This window comes from Telmatherina bonti (genome assembly GCF_933228915.1).
Source record: "Telmatherina bonti genome assembly, chromosome: 2".
In the NCBI taxonomy this organism is placed as follows: Eukaryota; Metazoa; Chordata; class Actinopteri; order Atheriniformes; family Telmatherinidae; genus Telmatherina; species Telmatherina bonti.
In genome coordinates this window covers 37,395,978-37,423,410 of record NC_136620.1, presented here as the reverse complement: position 1 = coordinate 37,423,410, position 27,433 = coordinate 37,395,978, and the positions used below count along the sequence as shown (strand labels likewise).

Here is a 27,433-nt window from a genome sequence, read left to right as displayed (position 1 = left end):
TATTTTTTATTAATAGAATGGCCTCTGAGCTTTGTAGCTATGGAAATACTGTCGAATAAAGACGTCTTTCTTTGCTTCCACTGTCCTGTTGTGCTGATTGGTTCATTTGGCAAAAATTCAGACTAATTTATCCTTCAGGTTGCCGTGGAAGCTTCACATGTTTTTGTTGTTTTGTAAACAGCTCTGTAACTATCCCTGCACATTGTTTGATTTTGTTGGAAATGTGTTTAATAGTGGGTTTTAAGTTGCACACAGGTATTTTACATGTTAAATAGGAAGAAAAAGGATTTTTCTGATATTTCCAAGTATCAGTAAAAAAAAACAAAAAACGCAGTTTTATGTGAAGCTAGTTGTGTTGTATGTGGGTTGGCCAGGGCGTGATGTGGAAATAAATGAACTTTTTTTTATTCTGTTAGTGAAATGTTGAAGAAAGCATGAAAGCATTTAAATCTTATTTATGCTTCCTGGTCCTAAAGTGGCTTTTATGAACTGCATTACGCCTCTACAACAACAGGAGCAAAAAGTATTATATCTACATTAGCAGACTAGTAAAAGTGAGATGTTCATCATCAGTCTGGATTCCCTCACCTCCACAGTTACAGATTTCCACCTGACAACTCTATCCTATCTCCTTCGCCGTACCTTGGTGTTATCTTTGATAACAAACTCATCAACACCGACACATTAAACTGGTCGCAAACTATTGCTCGCCTCCACCTCTTTCTCTCCTTCCCAGCAGCTGAAACCCTCATTCATGCCTTCATAACATCACACTTAGATTATATTAGTAGTTTTCTTTATGGCGCAACCATATGTCCAGAACTCTGCCACTCACCTCCTCTCACACATCTGTCCTCTGAGTCCCCCACTGGCTCCCCCATCCCTCACCACGTCCTCCTGTCAGCCCATAAAGCAGGGTGTCCAGCTCCGATCCTCGAAGGGTTCCATGCATCCCTGCTCCAACATACCTGACTTAAATCAGTTATTGTGCACAACTTCATAGGCTGTTGGAGCCACTTAATGTGAGCCAGGTGTGTTGGAGCAGGGATACATTAGTAACCTGTGGGACAGCGGTCCCAGAGGATCAACTTTGGACGCGCCTGCCCTAAAGCCTCCACAGCCAGGTTTACTTCTACCTGAAAGACATGCTCCACCCCTTCATCCTTTCACCCACCCTTCGTTCCACAGACGCCAACCTCCATCATCCCCAGGACCAAGCATGGAACCCAGGGGGACTTTTCAGTTCCTGTCCCAACCCTCTGGAACCACAAAACACCTGAGACACCACAGATCCTGATAATCCAAACTAAAAACTCACCTTTTTTGTTCTTCTTCTGAACTTTTTAAAATAATAAGTTTATATTCTCTATTTTATCTCTCTGATATTTTATTTGCTTTTTTTTGCTTCATTTTTATCTTGTCTTTCATTGTCTAAAGCCGCTTTGAGTTTTTTAGGAAGTGCTATATAAACAAAATGCATTATTATTATTATTATTATTATTATTATTATTATTATTGTTGTTGTTGTTGTTGTTGTTGTTGTTGTTATTATTAATAATAATAATAATGGTGTAATAATATATTATATTATATTATTAATATTAATAAATAATTATTAATATAATAATAATAATAATAAATATTATTATCATTGTTAAATTAATATGAATGCAATAATAATAATAATAATAGTAATAATAATAATAAATATTATTATTATAATTGTTAAATTATTATTAATGCAATAATAATAATAATAATAATAATAATAATAATAATAATAATAATAATAATAATAATAATAATAATAGCCATGCAATGGACTGGCGAGCTGTCCAGGGTGTACCCTGCCTTCTGCCCAAAGACTGCTGGGATAGGCTCCTGCTTCCCCGCGACCTTGAATTGGATTAAGCAGTTTGGAAAATGAATGAATGAAAGAATAAATGAGTGGCCAGGAAGCTGAGAAGAAGTTGGGCCTCCATGCTCATCTGTTTGCTGTCTGTGTTTGTTCCTTGCAGATACAAAGCCGTGATCGAGGCCTGCTCCCTGCAGCCTGACATTGACATCCTCCCACAGGGGGACCAGACAGAGATCGGGGAAAGGGTCAGTATCACAGAAGGAATCATTGTTTTTCTTTCTGTTTATTCTGCTGCTGTTGCTCCCGCTGCGATTCACTGTAATGTTGGATCATCTGTCATCATCACAGTGAAGAGGATTTGATTTTCCTGCATGCAGGGAAATTGTTTTAACTTTATTCCGCCACAGTTCCGACGTGTTGATCCAGTTTGTTTCCCCGATGGGAATGGCTCAGTTCCATTCTCAGTTTATTCTTCCTGGTGCTAAACTCACACAGTTCCTGTCCTGTGGTGCAGGGCATCATCCTATCCGGAGGACAGAAGCAGCGAATCAGCGTGGCCAGAGCGTTGTACCAGCAGACCAACGTGGTCTTTCTGGTGAGTACGTTTATCAGAGGATTCCATCAAAATAAAAGCTTCTTTAGTTCTTTAGTTCAGTCGAACCTTTGATTGATCAGTGTTCACGATGAAACACAGACTCCGGTGTTCCTGATGCCGTCCTGCAGGACACAAATAGAAAACGTGCTTCGTAAACAGAGCTGTCCTGTAAATATCTAATCTGGTTGGTCGGTGACTTCTAAATAATAAAGCAGGGTTTTAACTAACAGGTTAGTTAGTTAACTGGTTACATTTACTGAATAGATTTTTATTAAATTTCTTTTTAAAAAAATGCGTTCAGCATTTTACTTGGATATTTTACTGTGGTTTTATATGGAATTAGATTTGTCCCAGAATCTCCAAGCAAAACCTTTTAAAACTCAAGCAAAAAACAACAATTGCGCCCCTGAAAAAGCTCACCCATGAAAGGTTTGTGTCAGAAATTAAACCAAAGAATCATGAATCAAAACCCAAGACTGTGAAGCGCAACCAAAATAGCGAGAAGAGAGAAAGAGGAAGAGGAAACTGAAAACAAAACTACTCAATTTAACCAAATAAAAGCCTAATAGTTTTCATGATGATTGATCATTTTTTATATTAAGATAATTTATTTTACTTAAGTTTTGGTTTTAATTTTTTGCGTTTTAAAAGTTTTAAAAAATTTTGCTTGGAGATTGTGGGACAAATCTAATTTCATAGTTTTACCTTTATTTCCATCCATAATATCATTATAAAAGACGAAGAAGCTAACATTTAATTAATAAGTTATATTATCACTTTATTATCCATGTTTCCAAAGGAAATTCTCATGAATAAACACAAAAGTAAGTTTCAGGGAAAAGTAGATCCTGGCTGCAGGAGGACATGGTGGAGGTTTTATCATGCGGTGGGACTTGTTTGCTGCATCTGGTCCTGATCAAAGTGAACTTTATTGTTAATTCTACTGTTTTATTGAACATAGAGAATGCTGGGATGATGTTTCTGTCACGTATTTGAGCAATAAGAAGAGTATGAAATATGAAAAAAAATGCATTTCAGGAACAGAGAGATACATGGAAAAGGAAATTTCATGAGATTTACATTTACATGGAAAAGGCTGTAATTTTGGGGTCATTTATGAAATCTATTAGAGGATTCGTGAAATTAGAGACATTTTTAACTGCGCTAAACATCTTGCATCACCCAGAGGCACACGGGTAAGTAAAGGAATAAATAGAGCTGCAGTTAATTATTGTTTATAATTATCATATCAAATTAATATAAATATATTATAATGTAATTCATATTTAAATAATTTATTAATATAACCGGATTCCTTCAGACTTCAAACCGTATCAGATTTTATTTGTACAGCAACTTTCATACCTGAAGCAGCACAAAGGAAAATATTAAAAACAATAAAAAACACAAATATATGGACACACCTGATCATTCACATGCACACACACACACACACACACACACACACACACATACACACACACACATACACACATACACACACCCTCCATCCCTCCACCCCCAATCACATGTTGCAAAGCACAAGTATAGTAGCATCTTCTGTCTCCTGCACCAACAAGATGAATAAATAAATAAAAAATGTAATTAAATAAATAAATATTTAAAGAAAGAAATAAAGAAAGAAATATTTAAATCTTTAAATAAATAAATAAATAAATGAATGAACATGCAGGCCCTTGAACACGTAGCGATAAAACCACCTGCAGAGAGACGCAGGAACCAATCAGCTGTTACGTCTCCGATCATCAGAGTCACTGATTTAAATAGAATCAGATTTACTTTATTGATCCTGAGAATTAAAAACTTTAAACATATTTGTTTGTTTTCTTGCACTTTCAAATATCTATTTATGTATTTTTAGGATGACCCATTTTCTGCCTTAGACATCCACCTGAGTGACCATCTGATGCAGGAGGGAATCCTGAAGATGCTGCGGGAGGAGAAGAGGACCGTGGTGCTGGTCACACACAAGCTGCAGTATTTACCGCATGCAGACTGGGTAAGACCTGTGGCAGCAGAGATCTGTGTCAAATATCCGAACGGATCTTGTTTTTCTGGCTCAGCTCAAAGTCCTGCTGCTTTCTCTAAATGTGTTTTTACCGTCAGATCATTGCTATGAAAGACGGCACAATCCAGACTGAAGGGACGCTGAAGGACATCCAGAAATCTGAGCCAGAACTCTTCGAGCAGTGGAAAACCCTGATGCACCGACAGGACCAGGAGTTTGAGACGGTGACTAATGACCCTGCAAACAGAGTCTTTAACGACCTAAAGGGTTTCATTTGAGAGCCTTTAGGCTCACAACTCCATCACTTTTCTGCAGGAGAGCAGCACTAGAGTGTTGTAGAACTGTGTGTTTCTTCCCGTCTTCAGGAAACGGTGGCGGCGAGTATGACTGATCTGGAGAGGAAAAACCTGCGGAGGGCCATGTACTCCAGAGAGGCTGCGAGGACTGAAGAGGACGAGGAAGGTGAGAGGAGTCAAGAAACAAGCAGTTGGACTAAACGCATTGCAGCTTCTCTGATTTCAGCCTGGTGGGACACACAGGATGTCACCTGCTGTGTGTGTAGAGGAGCAGCATCTGTTCCATTAAAGCCAAAGCTCTTCGGACTTATTTTTAGTGTTTCTACAGCGACTCCAGACAGTCTGTGTTTCTATTTCTTTGTGTCTTTTAAAGGTGGAGTATGTAAGATTTTCAAAGTTTTCTAAACAAATTAACTAAAAAAATAACTACAGTCATAATTAGATAATCTTTTTAAACATGTAGGTTCCAGTCTGTCCATATTTGACGTGTTATTAAATTACAAGTTTAATTAATGACAAAGATCCTTCTTAAATGTTTGCCTACCAGTAAAAAAAAGTGCATTTTGTCAGTTGTCATTAATTAAACTTGTAATTTAAATACGCATCAAATATGGACAGACTGGAACCTACATGTTCAAAAAAACTATCTAATTATGATTGTAGTTATTTTATTAGTTAATTTATTTAGAAAATCTTACATACTCCACCTTTAAAGCAAATATTTAAGACGGTCGTTTTTACCAGCTGGTAAACCGTGAAGTGTGTGTCTATAACAGGAGGTGCTCAGGTGCCATGGCTGTGTGCTTTATCTGTGTTTTGTATTGTGTCTTGCGTGCTGGTGGCACCCCGGAGCGGACTTGTCCGACGGCTCCAGCACCAGGTGCTGCCCTCCTGTTCGATGGAGCAGGTGTGACCGGAAAGCATGGTTTGATAAAGAAAAAGTAGAAAGAGAAAAAAAAAAAGACACAAGTTTGTGGCATTGTGATGCTAAACTGCAGTTCCTCTCACATATCAAGAATCTCATCGTGCATTTAGTCACTTCTTCCTCAAACATTTCTCGCTCCTGTTCCTCAAATGCTGCAGAAATACGAGCATGATTTTGGAAATGGTTGCAGTTGTCCCTGCCAGTCATTAATTCCTTTTCTTTTCCTCCTCCATCCTCCTGCCTCTCTGCTTCCAGCATGTCTGAGCCTCCCAGACGTCCACATGCAGCCTCACGCTCCAAAGCTTGCCGCATGATGTGATGTGTTATATTTACAGTGCATCGGTGGGGGGGAGGAGGTGAGAGGTTGTTCAGATTAACTCCTCGACCTCCCTTCATGGGAATGAGCATCTGCTCGGAGTTACCGTAACCTCCAGCAAGTTTATCTCTTCATTTGAAGGTTGTCGGATGTTTTGTTTGTTAGATGAGGAGGAAAGAAGTGTGAAACAAACTAAAGGAAGGTTAGAAGCAGAAATGAGTCACAGCAGCAGAGACGTAGAAGTTAAAGCTACTTTCACACCCTAACATCTCGTCTCGTCTCTGTATCGATCCCAGAGGAGTCTGTGGAGAGTGAAGAGGATGACAACCTGTCTCAGGTGATGCGTCAGCGAGCCACCATCCCCTGGCGCTCCTGCAGCACCTACCTGTCCTCCGCAGGGCTGCTCCTCCTCACCTTGCTCCTCCTGTCACAGCTCTTCAAACATTCCCTCATGGTTGCCATCGACTACTGGCTGGCACACTGGACGTCTCACGTCATCATGGCAAAGATAGACGCGACTTCTCATAACTGCACGCAGACACAGGTAAGAAGCCGACTGAGGTGATTCGTTCTTTTCTGGCCAATTAGCTGTTTCCCCCTGTTTTATTGGCTTTGAGTGAGAACTCTTATGTTCACACTGTTGACGTTTGCAACACTAGACGATCACACCTCTCATTCAGCAGGATGTGGCGTGATGTATTCTCGTTGATCCATAGAGTCGTCAGACTTAAGCAGAGCCTGAAGCTGCAGATCAGACAGCTTAGTAATTATTCAGCAGGTGTAATGAGAGCAGAATTTCCCATGAATGAAATCATCAGAGTTTTATTCACCTTTATCTGCACTGTTCTCACTGATCCTCCAGTTAATGTCACTTTGAGATAAACTAGTGTAAAATCCCGACGTTGCGAGCAGCAAACTGAGATTTCACCAGCAGCAGCTTGGCCTCATCTGCATGTTAATGAAGCTGCAGATGGAAAATCAGTTTAAAACATGGAAAACTTGTGTGTGATTAGGAACACGCATGAGTACGGAGGGAACGGCGAAAACACGCAGGAGTTCTGAAAACTAAACTCAGTCACAAATGACATGAACTTGAGTTGCTGTGCAGAAGATTTGCCACTTACTACATTTCCTTATCAACATTCTGCTTCGCTCGCTGGTCAGCTTCATCCTAAATATGGTTTACACGCACACACACACACACACATAAAGAGAAAACACATGCACTTTTAGAAAAATGTGCAGAGAATCACTCATTCATTTATGTTCAGTGTAAACATGATGATGAAGGTTGAGCTGCATCATTCCCAGTCAGAGGTCGCGGCAGCTGTTGGCAGGTGATCAGTAACGCAACACTTTAATCAATCATTATATATACGTGTGCTTGTGCTTGTGTGTGTGTGTGTGTGTGTGTGTGTGTGTGTGTGTGTGTGTGTGTGCGTGTGTGTGTGTGATGTGTACACTGAAACGAGTGGTCACATTGACATGGTCATGTGAAAGCTGCAGACAGTCAGCTGGGATGAGGGCAGCAGTCTGAAAGGAACACAAACACTGCGGTCATCTTTCTGCCTCTCAAACATACACTCATGCACACACACACACACACACACACACACGATTAGTCACACACTTCAAATGCACAGCTAAGTACACATTGATTGTCACTTGAGTACTGAGCACATCTTGTCTGACTGAGCGTCAGTGGCGCTTTATCTAATCTGGGCTAATCCATGTGGGCACACTCAAAAGTCCTGTTTGACCATTAAACACACACTTTATCCAAACACAGGCTTAAAACTGCATGTTCAGTTCACCCATCCAGTTTATATCTCTATTATTTTATTCTTCTACTTTTCTAAAATACCTAAGATGTACTTTTTTTGACTATTTATCTATTTTCCATAATTCAACATGGCAAAAAGGAAAAACACAAAAAGAAAGAAGAACAAATACAGTTTCTGAGACCTTTTGCATCACTTTATGGTAAAAACTTTATTCAAAACCCTGTTTTACACAATCTAGTGCTTCTGTACATTTAGTATTACAATCATTTTGACATAATCCCACAGTAATAACCAATAAATATACAAATATTAAGATATTTTTACAGTTTTTAGAACGCCAAATAAACACATTTTATCTTTGGTTGGACTTTATGAAGCATAATTCAACTAAACTTTTCCAAAATTGTTAAAATCAGAGAAGCCATTTGGGGAATGCGATGCAAACTGCAGAATGTTTATCATCATATAGCTGAAATAAGTAGAAGTGGATTTTCACTCACCACAGACGCTAAGTTCAACGCTGATTGATTTTTGGTGATTTATTTGAGGTTCTTCTTTCTGCAGACTTCTTGCTGATGACATTGTTTTGTGTAGTTTTTTGTTTTTGTTTTTTTTTTAAAAAAAAACCTAGAATATCAACAATTTTCCTCTAATTTAAGTAGTTCTTGTATAAATGGTTCAGTTCTTGACATTAAGTGTCTTTTACTGAAATTAGATGCCATCTTTGTACAAGAAGGCTTGTTTTTTTTTTCTTTATCTTTCCCACAGTTACTTTTCCTAAGAACTTTTGTCCAAACTTTATTCTATCAAAAATACTATAATAATATATATCATATATTAAATATAATATAATATAATATAATATAATATAATATAATATAATATAATATAATATAATATAATATAATATAATATAATATAATATAATATAATATAATATAATATAATATAACACAATATTAATTAATTATATGACATGATGTGCCGTGATATTATATTATATTATATTATATTATATTATATTATATTATATTATATTATATTATATTATATTATATTATATTATATTATATTATATTATATTATATTATATTATATTATATTATATTATATTATATTATATTACGTAGTTATAACATAAATTACATATATTATATAACATATAATATGTAACATGTTTTGTAAGTAATTATAAAACATGTTTTTATATATCAAACCTTGAGTTGTTGATTTTCTTTCTCCATAAACAAAAAGGAAACAGAGCGTTAAGCAGAAAAGAAAACAAGGCTGGAAGCAGAATCCTACGAGGCAGAGTGAAGACGGTGATGAGCAGAGGAGAAAATGGACAACAGAGCATCATCGGCGCTTCCCGTTTGTGTTTGTTTAAAAGTTGCCAGCTCAGCTTTAACCGTGTTAGACAGTTAATCTTTAACCAGCCTCTGAGTTTAATTATGCTTATAATTACAGTACATGCAAACTAAGCGGCACGTCTTCAAACACACACACACAGGTTTGCAGCCATGTCATTTAAAAAAGAAAACCTTTCATCCTCTGTGGTGCAGGACTGTGGCTTCAGCCACTCGTGGTATCTGTCTGTGTTCAGCGTGCTGTGCTGCCTGGGCATCATCCTCTGCCTCGCCACCTCTGTGGCTGTGGAGTGGACGGGCCTCAAAGTGGCTAAAGATCTGCACCACAACCTGCTCAACAAGATCATCCTGGCCCCCATGAGGTACGACGTTTAGCACGAGCGCAGCCCTCTTCGTGACAGGTGAAAGAGGAAGCGAGAGAGCCCTGAGCTTGCTGATGTTTGTGTGATCGCTTAAACAGACATTTTAGACCAGGATGCACTGTTAAAAGCACCTTTTTCAGCCTCATTACTCAGAGCACCATCTGCTTTCCTCCCACAAAACCCACAAGGCAGCTCTTGCCTGAACAAGCACAACACATTGTCCGTCTCATACAAACTCATGTGTACACAAGAATAATTTATTCTTTATTTACAACAGAATTCACACTGCAGAATTTATTTAGTGCTGTTGACTGAAACAACATAAACACCAAGACTTTTAAACATTATGTGGACTATAAAAGCTGGTAGAATTATTTTATTTTATTTAAGGCATCTTAAAACAAATTAAATGAACTTTAGCAGCTAAAAGTCACAATAAAACACATCTTTAAGTGTAAGTGTGTTTGTCTTTCAGGCTGTTTGAGACGACTCCACTCGGCAGCATCCTGAACAGGTTCTCCACCGACACAAACACCATCGACCAGCACATCCCCACCACCCTGGAGTGCCTCTCCCGCTCCACGCTGCTGTGCGTCTCTGCTCTGGGGGTCATCTCCTACGTAACGCCCGTCTTCCTCATCGCCCTCCTGCCGCTGGCCGTCGCCTGCTACTTCATCCAGAAGTATTTCCGAATGGCTTCCAGGTGAGTCGAAAAAATAATTTGGTCAAACTACTGAAGTTTATTTAAATTAGATGACAAATTCCCTCCAATTGCATTTTACGTTTCTGTAACCAGAAAATAAAATCTATGTAGTTTAATCCAATATAACATAGAAGAATAATTCATGTAACACTGCTAATAGAATTTATCCAACATATATAATAAGGTTAATGTGATGCTGCAAATATGTTTTTTGTAAAACTGTTAAAGTTTAATTAAAAACCTTATTAAGTTTATGCAAAACTATTAATAAAGTTTATATGTATGCATAAACATATGTACAATATTTGTCATTGGTTTACAGTATTAGATAAACTTCATACATAGTTTTGGATAAACTTTATTATGATCTTTACATCAATTTTATTAACAGTTTTTATAAACTTTATGAAAATTTTACATAAATATTATTTAGAGCATCATTTTAACTTTATTATATGTATTTGGTAAATTCTCTTAGCACTGATGTTATTAATCATTATATTATTCAAATAATTGTTATGTTAGCCTTATGATACATTAATTCTATATAGTTTATTCTTCTTTTTTATATGATTTAATTACATAAATTTTATTTTCTGGTTAACGTTACAGAAATTAATTTCAACTGGATGAAAATTTGTTATCTAGTTGAAATATGTAAACTTTAGTAGTTGGACCAATTTTTTTTTTTCAGCTCAGACGCACAAATATTCTGAACCGGCCCCGACTGAATTTAATACAAGATTTCTGAAATGAAGTTTACTGATCTGAAAAATACCTAAAACTGTGTATTTTCACACCTTTTTCCTGTCTGACATCACCCTTTTCTAGTCTTTATTACTCTGACCTCATGAGCTGACGTGTTTTCTCCGTTGTCCAATCAGGGACCTGCAGCAGTTGGAGGACAGCACCCAGCTTCCTTTACTCTCCCACTTCTCTGAGACAGTGGAAGGCCTCACCACCATCAGAGCGCTCAGGTAAGAAGCCATGTTTCCTGCCCTGATGAGTGCACGGACAAACATCAGCTTTAAGGAGTTATAAGACAGCGGAAAAGTAAAAAAAACATTAGAAAAAAGTATTAATGATCAAATCCAGCAAAAGAAACATACAGATTTAGATTTAAACTAGCTTTGAATAAAAGCTACTGAGGACAGGTGGGTCTTTAACTTGGATTTAAATAAACTTTTACATCACTGGTGTGACAGATCAGATGCTTCATCTTGTCTGGAAAACTGATGATTAATGAGGATAAATTGGTTTTTTGTGAATTATCTGTAACAAGGCAGCAACATGCCCAAAACCAGTTTGTCCCACAGACTTAATGCTAACTTCTGATGTTAATATATGGAATAACTTTGTTGTTTGTAGCTTAAAAAATAAATATTTTTGCATGCAGGCCTAAAAACAATCCTAAAGTAATTTTTATAAGTAAGTTAAAGTTTCTTACAACAATCTGACCTGATGATGACCTGAAATTACCTTCTGGTCCCCAGTTAAAGAAATGTATTTTAAGAAATTAGATGGTTTTCTTGACATCTCACACTGCTTCTGAAACGTGACCTCTTAGTCAGGAACTAATGTGATGTGATTTGGCAGACGACATCATTTCCCTCCGCCAAGGAGCTTATATGCTCGCCCATGTTTATCCGTCTGTTTGTCTGTTTGTTTACAACTTTACGCAAAACCTACTGGGGGGATTTTAGAGATTTCCTCTCTGAGAACGGCTCTTGGACTAACTTAGTTTCCTTTATATTTTGGGAATTCTCTGGAAGGAGTTGTGGCTCCTGCAGAGGCAAGCGGCTTACCTGTGACAACACGCTCAGCTTCAAATGCATCATCTAAACATCCTGATGGAACTCCGACATGTTTCCTGACCTGATGAACGCACCGACGAACAACAGTTTTAAGCAGTGGTTGTCAAGGAAACAGATAACATTCACAATAACATGCTGTGGTGTTTGCAACACCATCAGCCATGGGGTGGAAATGAGCGGCTTGGTGGAGGTTCAGTTTAGTTTAATTTGACTTAAAAACTTTACCAGCAAACCGGCGGAGTGCGGCGTATGAAAGAAATGAATGTCGGGATCCCCGATCCTGATCCTCGAGGACCAGAAATCTGCAGGTTTTCCAAGTTTTCCCGCTGCAACACACCTGATTCCAACCAATGTGTATTTAGTAGACGTGTGCAGAGCTTGTCTCAGTTTGGTGTGTTTCTGCAGGAACACTTGGAAAATCTGCAGGACGCCGTTCCTCGAGGACCAGGGTTGGGGATCCCTGGTGTGGAATATGGAAATATTATTACAGTTAAAATATGTGTAAATAGTTTCCCTAAAGGTTTTAATCACCTTGATTAAATAAAATATCCAGCAGACTGATCAGGAGGGAATTCTACAATATTTCATGCACATTTTGAACCTACTGAGTTGGAAATATTTTAAAGCAACAAAGTCATTCCAGGCGCTTTACTAATCAGTTCATTCTGATCAATATTAATCCAATTTAGAGGACTGATACTTCTATTATCTCTGAGACGCAGAGAAAGTTTTTCTTGACAGGAGCGTCTAAGCACAATCTGATCTAAGCGGGTCAGAACGGTGAAATATCAACAGAAAAACCTTAAAAAACACATGAAAACTCCAAATTTCTCCTTTTGTTTTAGTGCAAACAAGTACGAGTGCATTGTTAGGAGGCAAAAGTTCCTCTTGTGGTCATATTTATGCTTACCAAATATTTTGTTTATCTTTATACCACTAATCACTTCTAATCATTTATTCACACAGTGCAGCAGCACGGATTGCAGGCAGGTCCTGTCAATGACGGAAAGCTGTGTCAGAAAAGACACTTTGGAGAGGAATGATTGACATTACTGAAAGTTTAAACATAAACAGAATGTTTGGTTAAACACAAGAGGCGCCTCAAAACTTAAGGAGCTAGTGCCTCTTAATATGCATCATCCAGATGTTTACGTTTAATGATCTGTGAGGCTGAAATTTATTGTGTTTAATATTTACACCATAACTGTAAATCACCGGGGCGTCTGGAGCTGAAAAATATAATATTTCCCATCGTGATGGGAGTAATTCATCAAGAAAGAAGTTATTTTAAGTATTCATGTCTGTATTTTCATATGTGATCCTGACGACCTGAGCTGACTCGCTTCATTAAACAAACAGAAATGGGGTTTTTTTTTTCAGAAAAATATAAAGATAATAGCAAATAACCCCTCCTGTTCTGTACACGTGTTATATTTAAACATAAATAAAATGCAACCTCATGTAGACAGATTATGAACTACAGTTACTTTTATTTAAAATATACATATTTAATGTTTTCTATGTACGTTTTATAATAACCAAATCCAGATCGGCCCCTCTGGTAGGCCGGTTTTGTCCCGGGGGCTGATTGAGTGAAATAAATATGGGATTATGGCAAATGTAGGACTCGAGTATTTTTAATTTTCATGTTTCATTTCCTAATTTCATATTAAGTTAAAAATGTAAACTGACCAGAAATTTATTTCTGTTTCCCTTAAACTTCAACCAAAGAACAAAACCTCTGATTTATTTACCTGAGCTTCTTCCAGATTTTTCTCTTCTAAACAAGACCAAGTTGTTTTACAGCCTTTCTTTAAACTACAGATATGAAGGAGGAATATTTAGGAATGTGTGACTGGTCAACCGACCCGGTCCTGAAAGTCCTGAAACCGAGCTGGTTGTGGAAAGTCTGGACTGAAGGAAATAATCTCCCCCGGCAGGTACGAGCCCCGGTTCAGACAGAGGCTGCTGCAGTTCACCGACGCCAACAACATCGCCTCGCTCTTCCTGACGGCGGCCAACCGTTGGCTGGAAGTGCGCATGGTAACGAGCCGCTCTGCTTCTCTGTCTGACACACATCTGGCCTACATCCATGCAGGCGCGGCTGGCTTACTGCTCCCTCTGTTGGATCGTCTCTCCGACAGGAGCTGCAGTCTTCTTTTCATGTTTTATGCATCGTCTCACTCCTCCAATTACACATCAGCAAGCACACAACCTCGCTCTGTGTGTGTGTGTGTGTGTGTGTGTGTGTGTGTGTGTGTCTGTGCACAGATGTTAAAGGAAGTGTGCATTTATCCCTATCATGAGCATTATCAATAAAGCGATCTTTGTAATGGATCTCTGTATGTAAGTGACCCTTCAGTTCCCCAGTGAAGCGTTTTTACCGTCTGCAGGAGTACATCGGCGCCTGCGTGGTGTTGGTGGCGGCCGTGGCCTCCATCACCAACTCTCTGTACAACCAGCTGTCTCCTGGCCTGGTGGGGCTCGGGCTGACGTATGCGCTCATGGTGAGTGAGAAGTTTTTATTTTTATTATTGTTTATATCTGAAAATAAGTATGTGTATACGACACCGCCAAACTTCCCCAAACAAACTTTTTTTTTCCCTTTTTTTTAAATGAAAATGATCATAAGATTTTTTATTTCACACGTTTCCCTGAAAATCTACCTATCAGGGGTGTTTTACCGAACAGTGTGCATGTGATCTAAACCAAAAGTGTCCAAACTCGTTCCTTGGGAGCAAAAGGCCTGCAGTTTTCCATTGTTTCCCTGCTCCAACACGCCTGACTTAACTGAAAAGCTGCAGGACTGCAGCCTTTGTGGGACAGAGTTGAATCTCTCTGTTATACAGATGAATTCTGGGTTTTGCTTTGACTTGCAACAGTGGTTGGCTGAGTGGATTTAAGTCAGGTGTGTTGGAGCAGGGCAACATGAAAAACCTGCAGGATTGCGGCGCTGGACACCTCTGATCCAAACCTTTTCTTGTGGTTAATTCATGGGAGGTGTGTGCAACGTCATCTGTAGGATCTTATGTTAAAGTACTGCAGGAGAGGATTTTCTCTGATAATAACAGACCCCCCCAAAACACACACACACACACAAACACACACACACACACACATCCACCCAAATCCAGTCAAGAGTCGGCCGCTCACACATCTTTCATAGGTGTAGATTTTAAAAGAAACAAAATTCCTCCAAATTTATCTGCTTTTTAGTTTCAATCTTTTTTTTTTTTTTTTAACGTTTTAAGTGTCGCTTCCAGTCTTTGACATCTCAATTTAATTCAATCAATCTTTATTTGTATGGCGCCACTTTACAACAGTGCTGTCTCAGAGCACTTTACAGACACATTAACTCAAGCCAATTCATAATAAATAGTCCAGCTCATAGAATCCAACAGATTAAATCAGAAAAGAAAAGCATAAAAAGCAAAAAAATGACTAAATTGATTTATTAATTATCTTTTTTTTTTTTTTTAAATGGAAGAATGGGTGTGGGAGAGACAAACATCTCAGGTAGCTGGTTTCTTGGACTATATATGTAGATATTTATAAGGGGTAACGGGGCATTATTCTGTACACATCTATTTATACACAATAAATGTGTTCTTTAGAACCCTTCAGTATCAAATCCGAGTACGTTCTAACAGGCTCCATCTTTTCTTGAATAAATCAATCATTAAACCTCGCCGTTACTTCCTCCTTCGTTTCCCATCACACTTCATCCTGACAGACTGTAGGGGAGGGGTGGGCCACTCTGGCCCTGCAGATGTTAGGAGTTTCCCTGCTGCAACACATATGACCCACATCAGGCTTTATTAGCAGAGTTGTGCAACCCGGTGTCAGGTGTGTTGCAGCAGGGAAACTCCTAACAGTTGTTGGACTGGAGTTTCCCACCCCTGGTTTACACCAAGATATAATTAGTAATTAGTAATTAGTCTGTTATTGTGTTGCTGTGTTGTGATTGTGACGTGTTTATTCAGGTTTAAGCATGCGAGAACATGAACGTCCTCCAGTCTCTGCTGACATTCCCTCTGCCCAACCCTCCCTCCCTCCTCTCCTCTATCAGGTTTCCAACTACATGAACTGGATGGTGCGTAATTTGGCAGACATGGAGGTGCAGCTTGGCTCAGTCAAGAGGATTAATAGCCTGCTAAAAACTGAACCGGAGAATTACGAGGGACTCCTCAGTGAGTGCAACCAGGCAGTCAAACCTTCCTCCTCTTCTCTCTGAGATACGTTTATAACGTCTTCCTCACTCAGACCTGTCTGTATTCACCATCTCTTCTGTTATAAATGTATTTTATTCACTGACAATCTATTTAAATGATTTTTTTTTCTTTAAACCTGGAAGAATTTTACTAAATGATTAGATTTTTACATGAAATTGTGATAAAAGAGGTTTAAAAAAAATGAGATAAGAGCTGATGAAATGGAGCTCCTGGCACAGCTTTAACTGTAATTTATCTGCTTCTTACATAGAGAAAAGCTTAAACTTAGATTTTACTGATATTTCTGCGCCGCAGCTGTGTCTCAGGTGCCTGAGGGATGGCCCCGGCATGGAGAGATCAAGATCCAGAACCTGAGCGTCCGTTACGATCCCACGCTGAAGCCGGTGCTCAAAAATGTCAACGCACACGTGAGCCCTGGTCAGAAGGTAACTCGTGTGTTTGTCTGAGGAAAGAAGAGAGAGAAAAAAAAGACTTTCCAGACCTGAGGGGGGTAAAATCTTCCATCTGTGATGAGGTGGTTTGTTTTCAGGTTGGGATCTGTGGCAGGACCGGAAGCGGCAAATCCTCCTTCTCCTTGGCCTTCTTCCGCATGGTTGACACGTTTGAGGGTAAAATACAAACCTTTGGTTTCAGATGTTACTAAAGTTGGTTTTTACACACAACAAAACGATGATTAAATACTTGAGAAAACGATGTAAATCTCTTGCGGCTTCTTATCCAATAAGCAGCTTGTTTCTCCCAACAGGGAGGATTGTGATTGACAACATTGACATTGCCAAGCTGCCTCTGCAGACCCTCAGGTCTCGGCTGTCCATCATCCTCCAGGACCCCATCCTGTTCAGCGGCACCATCCGGTATAACACACCTCTCCATTACAGCAGTGTGGATTACTGTTGGAGTGAAGCAAGAGGACAGGCGGAACATTTCCAGTTGGCAAAGCGTGCCACTCTTTGAGGACACTTATCTAAAACAAGAGGAGAGCTGGTTTTAGATAAGAGGACATTCCTTTGTGAACTTCACTGCAGCGGTTTATTTATAGACCTCAGTGGCCATAAAAGCCTCGTCCTGCCGGAGCGCCAACAAGCTGCGTGATGCTGCTATGGAGGTTTCACTCAGACAAATTCTGCACATTGTTTCTGTCTGTAGCTCAGCTCTGATGTCAACAGATCTGCTCCAGCGATGGCAGCCATGCAGGGGCTCAGACCGTTAGGAGTAAAAACAGACGATTTTTCAGCAAAAAACTGGGAAAATGTTGCATATTTGTGTATTTTTGATGTAGCTGGAGATAAACATCTTAACTGGACTAGTTTTATGTAAATGATGAACGTGTGTGTGTGTGCAGATTCAACCTGGACCCAGAGATGAAGGCGACAGACGAGATGCTGTGGGAAGCGCTGGAGATTGCTCAGCTCAAGCATGTTGTTAAAACCCTGCCAGGAGGTCTGGGTGAGAGCGCCTGTACACAAACACATGCAAATGTTCACGCTCATTTGAACCCATTCAGACCTGAGGCGCCGTCTTCGCGCCGGAACTGCAACACTCGCGTGGTTCATCATGTCATAAAAGACACACTTTGCATAAACTGTGTCCACCAGGTAGCTCCTTCTCGGAGGTCATCAGGATCGAACTGCTGCATCCGGTTACACAGGCGTTAATTTTTAACTCCCTTCAGATTCTGATGCAGCAGATCTGACACCTGCAGGCTGCAGCAGACTCGGATCACATCCAAGCTGAGAGACACGAGCCTCTTGTGTGTTCATGCATGGCGGCTTCATCTAAACATCCAGTCTCAGTTCAGCTTCTACTGTTGCTCCATCAATCTCCCAGTTTTGTTCTCTGTAATGAGGAAGCGTCACACTGCAGCTGATGCAGACAGAAAACATACTTTCACCTGTCTTACAGTTTATTACACTGACAGATGAGTGTGTGTCAGAGTACAGCATGTTGACGCTCGTAGCTTTACTTTACCGTACACTGCAGCCAGAAGCTCCATGACATATTGATCTGTGAGCCTTAATGGTTAATTATGTCTGTCCTTAGTGTGTTGTGCTGCAGTGATGATGCACAAACTCAGACTTTAACTGATTGTATGTTCCTGCCAGGTAGATAAAGACGTCTGACTTCATTTTTTCATCTATTTCTTTCATTTTTTTCTTCTCTTATTTTGATGTGAAGGCAAAAGTTGTGAGTATCGTAGCCACAATGGAGGTATTCATCAGGTAACAGGGAGGGGGTCAGATGAACAAATTCACTTTAATTATTTAGCAAGTTTAGTGTGTGGAAAAGACAACCTTCACCTGTCATATACATATCATGATGCTCATGGTGGCAAAGTGATGACACCAGCGATCCGGCATGGTTTAGAGAGAGTAGCACTAAAGAAAAGACAGGAGGCCGAGGTTGCAGAAACTAAAGTGTTATGGTTCTCTCTCGACATGATGTGAATGGAGAGATCGGTTCTGGTCCAAAGTTGTGGAATGAGCTTCCCCTCCACATTAGACAAGCCTCCTCCCTGTCCATTTTTAAAACTCATCTTAAAACCCATTTTTATTCCTTGGCCTTTAACCCAACGTAAGACAGTTTCCGGTCAGTGTGCCTTATTTTTATTATTGGTTTTTACTTACTATTTATTTAGTTTGTTTTATTGTTTTGATTCCGTATTCCTTGTATGACCTCTTGTTTTATTGTGTTATTTATTGGCATTTGAAATGTTTTATTCGGTTTTTATTTTGGCGGATTGTGTACAACTCTGGTTGTTTTAAAGGACTTTATAAGTAAAGTTGAGTTGAGTTGAGACCAACTGCACATGCTCGATGGTTTGGAGATGAAACCAGAGAACTGAGATGGTTTGGAGATGAAACCAGAGAACTGAGATGGTTTGGAGATGAAACCAGAGAACTGAGATGGTTTGGACATGTACTGAGGAGGGGTAGCGAACATATCGGTAGAAGGATGCTGAGGTTGGAACTGCCAGACAGGAGGCTGAGAGGAAGAGTGAAGAGGAGATTTATGGATGTTGTGAGAGATGACACGAGAGTAGCCGGATGAGAGAAGAGGATGAGGCAGATTAGATGGAAGCAGATGATTTTCTGCAGCGACCCCTAAAGGTAAAACCTAAAAAGAAAGAAAAAGATGCTCATGATGGCAAATATATATTATATATTCACATTTATATGTAATAATGATTTATAAATTTTGATTCTGGATAATTTGGCACTTTTCTTTGCCGTTTTTGTTTGAGGCTCTTTTAAAACTCACTCGTGATGCGTAGTAAAGCTTTTTAAAGTCACATTTCAATGCTTTGACTTCCTTCATATAAGATGGAATGTAAGAAGAAAATCAATAAGTTACTGATCCTTAAGCAGCACTTAGTGACCGGTTAACGTTACCCTCTCGTTCAGGTCGATGCTAGCTGACTGCATCTTTTATAAAATGTTATTTAAAACAAGAGCATCACTTAGCTTGTATAAATGTGTGTGTGTGTGTGTGTGTGTGTGTGTGTGTGTGTGTGTGTGAGTAATGAAGTGTATTTTGTGACTTTCAGATGCAACGGTGACGGAGGGAGGAGAAAACTTCAGTCAGGGTCAGCGGCAGCTCTTCTGCCTGGCCAGAGCCTTTGTCAGGAAGAGCAGCATCCTCATCATGGATGAGGCTACAGCCTCCATCGACATGGCAACGGTCAGTGTCCAACTCCCAAAAGAGCAGCTTTGAGACGGTAAATGGAGGGGAGGTGTGAAGGAAAGGAGGAGCTGGAAATGAGAAAAAGGGAGGAAAGGAAAGGAAAAGGGTTCACTGGGTAATTGTGTCTATCGCCATGGTAACAAAGAGAATATTTTTCTGAGCAAAAAGAAAAGGGAAAATAAAAAATATAAATATAAGCTCCTAAAAAGTCATATTTAGTTGATTAAAGTCATACTCTGTGTCCGAGCAAGAGATTTGGATCATCTGCAGTTTAAAGCAGAATCGTTAAAAGAAGGAAAGAGAGAACGCTTCTTTGTGGAGCTGAAAGATTAAAATAAGAGCCCGGAGCGAGCGTTTCCAAAAGGCTGCTTCTGAAGAGCTTCACTTTTAATGTTCAGTCACAAAGAGCAGACAGCAACAATGAGACAGCAGCGCAGCCTCGAGGAAACGCAGCTCAACACGAAGAGGCCATCTCTTTAAAAATAACATGAAACATTCTTTTTTTAACTAACATGTCTGGAACATGCTAAATGTTTATGAAGATTTATTTATTCACACCTACTTTAAGGTGAACCTGAAAGTCTGAAGGTGAACCAACGTCTCATTCTCCCCCTGCAGGAGAGCATCCTGCAGAAAGTGGTGATGACTTCTTTTGCTGACCGAACAGTTGTAACTATAGCAGTGAGTACTTCCTCCTACCGCACACTGCACCAGTGTTTCCAGTATGACCTTCGTCTCACACTGCTGATGCAATCTAGCAAATTGATGCATAGCTGCAGAAACTGCGCTGTGCATGAACGAGAGGAGAAAACTAGGACAGGGGGTAATCACGTCTGACTTGTCCTTACTGTTCACTGAAAAGCTCTTAGATGATTATTAAGAGATCATAACAGTTAACTTTAGATGCATTTTATTAGATAATCAGGATTAAATGGAAGTAAAAAGAAACTTGATGACATGAAAATGTGACATCAGCCTCTCGTGTTTACTGCTGAACAACTACAATCTCCTTCGATGCATGAAACCGCTTTGAATCCACCGAGTGGAAATCACAGTTTCTAAAGAGCGTCAGCTCGAGTTGAATAACTCCGTTCTGCCTCTCTGCCACGCAGCATCGCGTCCACACCATCCTCAACGCCGACCTGGTGATTGTGATGAAGCGGGGGATCATCCTGGAGCACGACACGCCCCAGGCCCTGCTGGACAGGGAGGACAGCGTCTTCGCCTCCTTTGTGCGAGCAGACAAGTAGTACAAAGAGGAAAGCAGGGGAGAGTTAAAGGAAGACATTCAAAGTGCAATTGTCCCATGGAATATATATATTCCTTTTATTTTTTAATCATCTTGTATTATATTTGTACATACAAATTCTGAATTCTTTGCTAATAAAACATAAATTATCAATACAGGCAATTTGGATTGTTATTTGGGAGAAAGGATGGGATGATAAATGCTGGGAGTGTGTGTGTGTGTGTGTGTGTGTGTGTGTGTGATGGGAGACTTACTGCTCTGTAAAAAAAAATAACTGTTCCATCACAGGGTTGTAGGTTGGAAATAACTTGTAGCCCAGCTGATTCACACAGATGAAGGAAAAAGGACAAAATGTGGGACTAGATGTCATTAAAAACCTAAATGAGACTGAATGTATGTCCCTGTGTGATGCGCGTGCAGCCTGAGAAAGACTTACAGCACTGGCCCATATTTAATCTATTACATATGAATGAAGGATGAATAACTGGCCAGTTTTTAGATGGGGAGGCCCCTCGCGCGCCGCCATTAGACCCTTTCACGCCGGACTGGTGCGCCTTTGTTGCGCCTCGCCGCTTTGCAGAGCCGTGAAACGCGCGTGGTGCGCGGGATCCGTTCGGGGTGAGGTGAGGTGAGCACCTGCCACGCTGTGAGGGGGTGAAATCATGCCCACGCGCTGAAATAGCGCGATATTTGTGTTTAAAAGGGAACTGAAAACCAGAGGAAGGACGCGGAGCGCGTGGTGGGGGAGGGACTGCCTCTCCATCTTACTACGTCTCCATCTCACGTTACCGAGCTGTGGTGAAGTGGCGAAGTCAGCACAGAATCATCTGCACCATGTGAGCCGACTTCCTCGTGATAAAACGCCGTTCAGGAGGCCAGCTCGCGCCTGCATTAAGATATCTTTCCTCCTTTACGCACGAGCCCGCGACGGGTGCGCAACGGCGCACCAATGAACTGATCCACAGTGGGGATGGGCGGCGCGGCGCAGCCATGCCCGCGCGCTCGGTGCTGTGAGTGACGGCGGCAGCTGGGAAGCTGGAGGAAGAACACTCTCATGGGGCTCTGCAGTCCTGAAGCGCCTGATCCGGAGGCAACGTGAGGAGCGCGCATTCCTCCAGCACAGGGAGGACAACAAGGCTGCTCCCTCCTAAAGCAGCGACAGCTGCCGAGGAGAGGACGCCGGAGAGGGCCGGGTGTGAACAGGAGGCACCGGGAGAGGAGGAGAATCCATCTTTCAGCTTGGCTAATTCCAAACTGTGGGTTCGTAGCATGGGAGCACAATGTTGTCCCGGAAAGGACTCATCCCTGATGATTATTTACTGACTCGTTTAGCTGAGGATGTCCTGCAACCCAAGTTCAGGTCGAGACAAGGGAAAGCTCGGTTCGTGGCCAAGAACGGCGCGTGCAACGTCGCGCACACCAACATCAGAGAGCAGGGTCGCTTCCTGCAGGACGTCTTTACCACCTTGGTGGATCTGAAATGGCTCCACACGCTCATCATCTTCACCATGTCCTTCCTGTGCAGCTGGCTCCTCTTCGGGATGATCTGGTGGCTTGTTGCCTTTGCGCACGGAGACTTGGACCAGAGAGGAGACGGCTTTGTTCCGTGCGTAACGGACATTCACTCCTTCTCCTCCGCTTTCCTCTTCTCCATAGAAGTCCAGGTGACCATCGGCTTCGGGGGTCGGATGATCACGGAGGAATGCGTGTCCGCCATCATCATCCTGATCGTGCAGAACATCGTGGGTCTGGTCATCAACGCCATCATGCTCGGCTGCATCTTCATGAAGACTGCGCAGGCCAACCGGCGCGCGGAGACGCTCATTTTCAGCAAACACGCCGTCATCTCAGTCCGCAACAACAAGCTGTGCTTCATGATCCGCATCGGGGACCTGAGGAAAAGCATGATCATCAGCGCCACCGTGCGGATGCAGGTGGTCAGGAAAACCACCACCGAGGAGGGCGAGATGGTGCCGCTGGACCAGATCGACATCCACATGGATAACCCGGTGGGCACCAACGGGATCTTCCTGGTGTCCCCCCTCATCATCTCCCACGTGATCGACAAGGACAGCCCCCTGTACGAGCTGACCCCCTCCGACCTGCAGAACCAGGACGTGGAGGTGATCGTGGTGCTGGAGGGGGTGGTGGAGACCACCGGCATCACCACGCAGGCCAGGACCTCCTACATATCAGAGGAGATCCTGTGGGGGCAGCGCTTCGTCCCGACGGTGTCCGAGGAGGACGGCATGTACGCGGTGGACTACTCCAAGTTCGGCAACACGGTGAAGGTCCCGACGCCGTGCTGCAGCGCGAGGCAGCTGCACGAGGCAGGCGGCATGGCTCGGTTCAAGCTGAGCGAGGGCGCCACCTCGCGGGCGTCTGTGAGAAGGCGGCGGGGCTCCGCGGTGGTCCGCAGGTCCAGAATGGAGAGCCAGTGAAGTCTGCATGAGGACGGTTTGCAGGAAGGATATTTATTTTATAAGTTATGGAGTGATGATAATCAGTTATCCACTTCAGGTGTGCAACACGCAGCAGAATGTATGCACACACACACACACACACACACACACACACACACACACACACACACACACACGCACGCACACACCATCTTTAACTCAGGTCAGACTGACTGCACTGGTGGGGATGAGATGATTGTGAATCCAGAGTGAATTCTCTTTTATAATTACGAGTGACTGCATGAATTCAAGCTGAATAAAATAACAGTTTCATGTAAAACGTGTTGAAGGTGGATTTACCGGAAATATTACGAGCTGTGGAATAAATTTGAGGACTTACAACCATTTTCTCACCATTTCTATTTTCTGCAAAGGCAAATATTGCACTTTGTCCAGTAACTATACACACATATCTTTAACTTATTCTGAAATAATTCAGATTAGTTTGATGGTCTGATGACAGATTAACTGTCCAGTTTCAGTTCAATTCAATTCAACTTTATTTATATAGCGTCAAATCACGGCAATGCCATCTCAAGACGCTTTACAGACAGAGGGGAAAACATAATGAAAGCCAATTCATAACAGCCTGTATAAGGAAACCAACAGATCTCCCATCCTGAGCAAGCACACTGGCAACAGTGGGAAGGAAAAAACTCCCTTTTAACAGGAAGGAAACCTCCGGCAGAACCCGGCTCAAGGACAGGCAGCCATCTGCCTCTGCTGTGTGGGGGGAAGAGGACAGAAAGACAACAGACAACAGGAACTGCTACTCCCGGCCAGGGAGACCTGCTGAGACAGGAGACATACATGTTAATGATGCAACACTGTTATGGGGGGGGGTAAAAGAGAGAGAGCGAGAAGCTCAGTGTATCAGGAAATGTCCCTCAGCAGTGTAAACCAATAGCAGCATAACTAAGGGATGCTAACCATCCCTAGCTATAGGACTTATCAAAAAGATAAGTCTTCAGCCTAGTCTTAAAGGTGGGGAGGGTGTCTGCTTCCCTAACACTAACTGGGAGCTTATTCCATAAGAGAGGGGCCTGATAACCAAAGGCTCTGCCTCCTGCTCGGCTCTTTGAGACTCTAGGAACCACAAGTAAGCCTGCAGTCTGCGAACGAAGTACTCTGCTTGGTATAAAAGGAACTATGAGGTCTTTGATATATAGTGGTGCCTGGTTGTGGAGGGCTTTATGTGTAAGGAGAAGGATTTTAAATTCTATTCTAGATTCAACAGGCAGCCAATGAAGAGAGGCTAAAACTGGAGAAATATGATCTCTCATGCTGGTTCTGGTCAGGACTCTGGCTGCAGAATTCTGGATCAGCTGAAGGCTTTTCAGGGCATATTTAGGACAGCCCAGTAATAGAGAGTTACAGTAATCTAGTCTCGAAGTAACAAAAGCGTGAACCAGTTTTTCTGCATCACTCCGAGACAGAATGTCCCTAATTTTGGCTATATTACGTAAATGAAAGAAGGCTGTTTTAGTAACCTGCTTAATATGTGGGCCAAAGGACAGGTCAGGGTCAAATATTACTCCAAGGTTTCTCACTGTAGCACTGGAAGCTAAAGTAATACCATCCAGGTTCATTACAAAACCGGAAAATTTAGCTCTGAGTTTTTCAGGTCCAACGAGAATTACTTCAGTCTTATCTGAGTTTAAGAGGAGAAAATTTCTAGACATCGAAGTCTTTATGTCTATGAGACAATTTTGTAGCCTATTGGGCTGAATTGTTTCATCTGGTTTAAAGGATAAGTATAGTTGAGTATCATCTGCATAACAATGAAAGTTTATTCCATGCTGTCTAATAATTTTGCCTAAAGGGAGCATATATAGCGTGAAGAGTACTGGTCCAAGTACAGAACCTTGAGGAACTCCATGACTTACTGTAGTTTGGGAGGAGGACTTGTCATTTATATGAACGAACTGAAGTCTATCAGATAAATATGATTTAAACCAGCTTAACGCTGTACCTGTAATTCCAATCACCTGTTCTAGTCTTTGTAACAGAATGTTATGATCGACTGTATCAAATGCAGCACTAAGATCAAGCAAGATAAGTACGGACACAAGTCCTTTGTCTGAGGCCATAAGAAGGTCATTAGTAACTTTCACCAATGCCGTCTCAGTGCTATGATGAGCTCTAAATCCTGACTGAAACTCCTCGCATAAATTATTTCTGCTCAGGTGGGCATGTAGCTGAGCGGAAACTATTTTCTCCAGAATTTTGGACATAAACGGGAGGTTAGATATAGGTCTATAATTTGCTATCACCTCTGGATCCAGAGATTGCTTTTTAAGTAAAGGCTTGATTACAGCAGTTTTAAATGATTGTGGTACATATCCTGTCACTAAAGACATATTGATAAGATTTAGTAGTGATGTATTAATTAAAGGGAAAATGTCCTTAAAGAGGCTCGTTGGGAGAGGGTCTAAGATACAGGTGGATGGTTTAGATGAAGCTATTATTTTAGTTAATTCAGAGGGTTGGACAGGACAGAAACTATTTAGACACAAGTCAGATCCTGGTTCTAAGGATGCTTCGGAGACCACAACAGGCTCAACATTATAGGTAGAAGGAAGAGTATTGTGAATTTGATCTCTAATAGTGTCAATTTTATTCCTGAAAAAAATACATGAAATCATCACAGCTAAGTGAGAAAGGAATACATGGCTCCACAGCGCTCCGGCTCCTAGTAAGCCTAGCTACAGTGCTGAAAAGAAACCGAGGGTTGTTTTTGTTTTCCTCTATCAATGATGAATAATAAGCTGTTCTTGCCGTACGTAAGGCTTTTTTGTATACGATTAAACTTTCTTTCCAGGTTAAGTGAGACTCCTCTAGTCCTGATGAACGCCATCTGTTTTCCAAACGCCTTGATGCCTGTTTTAGAGCTCGAAGCTGGGAATTAAACCAGGGAGCCTTCATAATTTTACCTAATTTCTTCTTCTTTAGGGGAGCAACATTATCCAAGGTTGTACGCATTGAAGCTGTTATAGTATCAGCATGCTGATCAATCTGAGCAGGAGTAAGGCTTAAAGGGGGACTCTCAGTCATGCTAACACATGGTAGATGTGAAAAATTGATTCAATTGATTGTTTAAATTTTGTAATATTATTGTCTGATAAACATCTACTATAGTAGAATTTATTTTTGGTCAGTGAGTAATCAAATAAAGTGAATTCAAAGGTTAATAAGAAGTGATCGGACAAGACAGGGTTTTGAGGAAATACTTTGAACTTATCAGTCTCAATACCATATGTTAGAACAAGATCAAGAGTGTGACCATGAGAGTGAGTGGCTCCATGGTCATTTTGTGAAAACCCAATTGAGTTTAGAATAGAGCTAAAGGAAATGTTTGAACTATCATTTTCATCGTCAACATGAATATTAAAATCACCTAGTACAATGACCTTATCAGTAGTCAGCACTAACTCAGACAAGAGATCAGAGAATTCGGTCAGAAACTCGGAGTAAGGTCCAGGTGGGCGATACACTAATGCTAAAAGGAGCGGTTTCTCTGAATTCCATTTTGGATGAGATAAATTTAATGTCAGGAATTTAAAGGATTTATAGTTAGTTTTGTGCTTAGGATTAATGAAAAATTCTGACTTAAAAATAGCTGCAACACCTCCTCCTCTGCCTGTAGTTCTAGGAATGTGAAAGTTTAAATAGTTAGCTGGCGTAGCTTCATTAATACTAACATAATCCTCTTGCTGTAACCAGGTTTCCGTAAGACAGAATAAATCAATGTGGTGATCAC

At 41.0% G+C, this 27,433-nt stretch overlaps 2 protein-coding genes across 5 annotated transcripts in view; both read left to right on the top strand.

Annotated features, from left to right (window-relative positions):
• Window positions 1-21,212, top strand: part of abcc8 (ATP-binding cassette, sub-family C (CFTR/MRP), member 8) — a gene marked incomplete at both ends in the record, with an annotated part of 71,701 nt that extends 50,489 nt beyond the window's left edge. For 2 of the 4 annotated variants that reach the window (XM_079250106.1, XM_079250105.1), the window contains 19 exons: window positions 2,019-2,103; window positions 2,373-2,453; window positions 4,336-4,473; window positions 4,581-4,706; window positions 4,848-4,944; window positions 6,316-6,563; window positions 9,366-9,532; window positions 10,008-10,235; window positions 11,120-11,212; window positions 13,990-14,092; window positions 14,443-14,556; window positions 16,119-16,239; window positions 16,576-16,706; window positions 16,811-16,889; window positions 17,027-17,135; window positions 17,624-17,727; window positions 19,826-19,959; window positions 20,581-20,643; window positions 21,075-21,212. In XM_079250106.1, coding sequence (XP_079106232.1) covers window positions 2,019-2,103; window positions 2,373-2,453; window positions 4,336-4,473; window positions 4,581-4,706; window positions 4,848-4,944; window positions 6,316-6,563; window positions 9,366-9,532; window positions 10,008-10,235; window positions 11,120-11,212; window positions 13,990-14,092; window positions 14,443-14,556; window positions 16,119-16,239; window positions 16,576-16,706; window positions 16,811-16,889; window positions 17,027-17,135; window positions 17,624-17,727; window positions 19,826-19,959; window positions 20,581-20,643; window positions 21,075-21,212 — 2,359 coding nt within the window. Of the gene's footprint in view, window positions 1-2,018; window positions 2,104-2,372; window positions 2,454-4,335; window positions 4,474-4,580; window positions 4,707-4,847; window positions 5,025-6,315; window positions 6,564-9,365; window positions 9,533-10,007; window positions 10,236-11,119; window positions 11,213-13,989; window positions 14,093-14,442; window positions 14,557-16,118; window positions 16,240-16,575; window positions 16,707-16,810; window positions 16,890-17,026; window positions 17,136-17,623; window positions 17,728-19,825; window positions 19,960-20,580; window positions 20,644-21,074 lie in introns of all 4 variants that reach the window. The other 2 variants (XM_079250107.1, XM_079250104.1) reach the window with 2 other exon arrangements.
• A 270-nt stretch (window positions 21,213-21,482) lies between these two features.
• kcnj11 (potassium inwardly rectifying channel subfamily J member 11) lies at window positions 21,483-24,018 on the top strand. Its single transcript, XM_079250138.1, has one exon. It carries the CDS (start codon window positions 22,492-22,494, stop codon window positions 23,650-23,652), a length of 1,161 nt encoding a protein of 386 aa, XP_079106264.1. The 5' UTR covers window positions 21,483-22,491; the 3' UTR covers window positions 23,653-24,018.
• The last annotated feature ends 3,415 nt before the right edge of the window (window positions 24,019-27,433 follow it).

Coding starts and splice junctions, on each gene's coding strand:
- kcnj11 (XM_079250138.1), top strand. CDS start 22,492: ATGTTGTCCCGGAAAGGACTCATCCCTGATGATTATTTACTGACTCGT.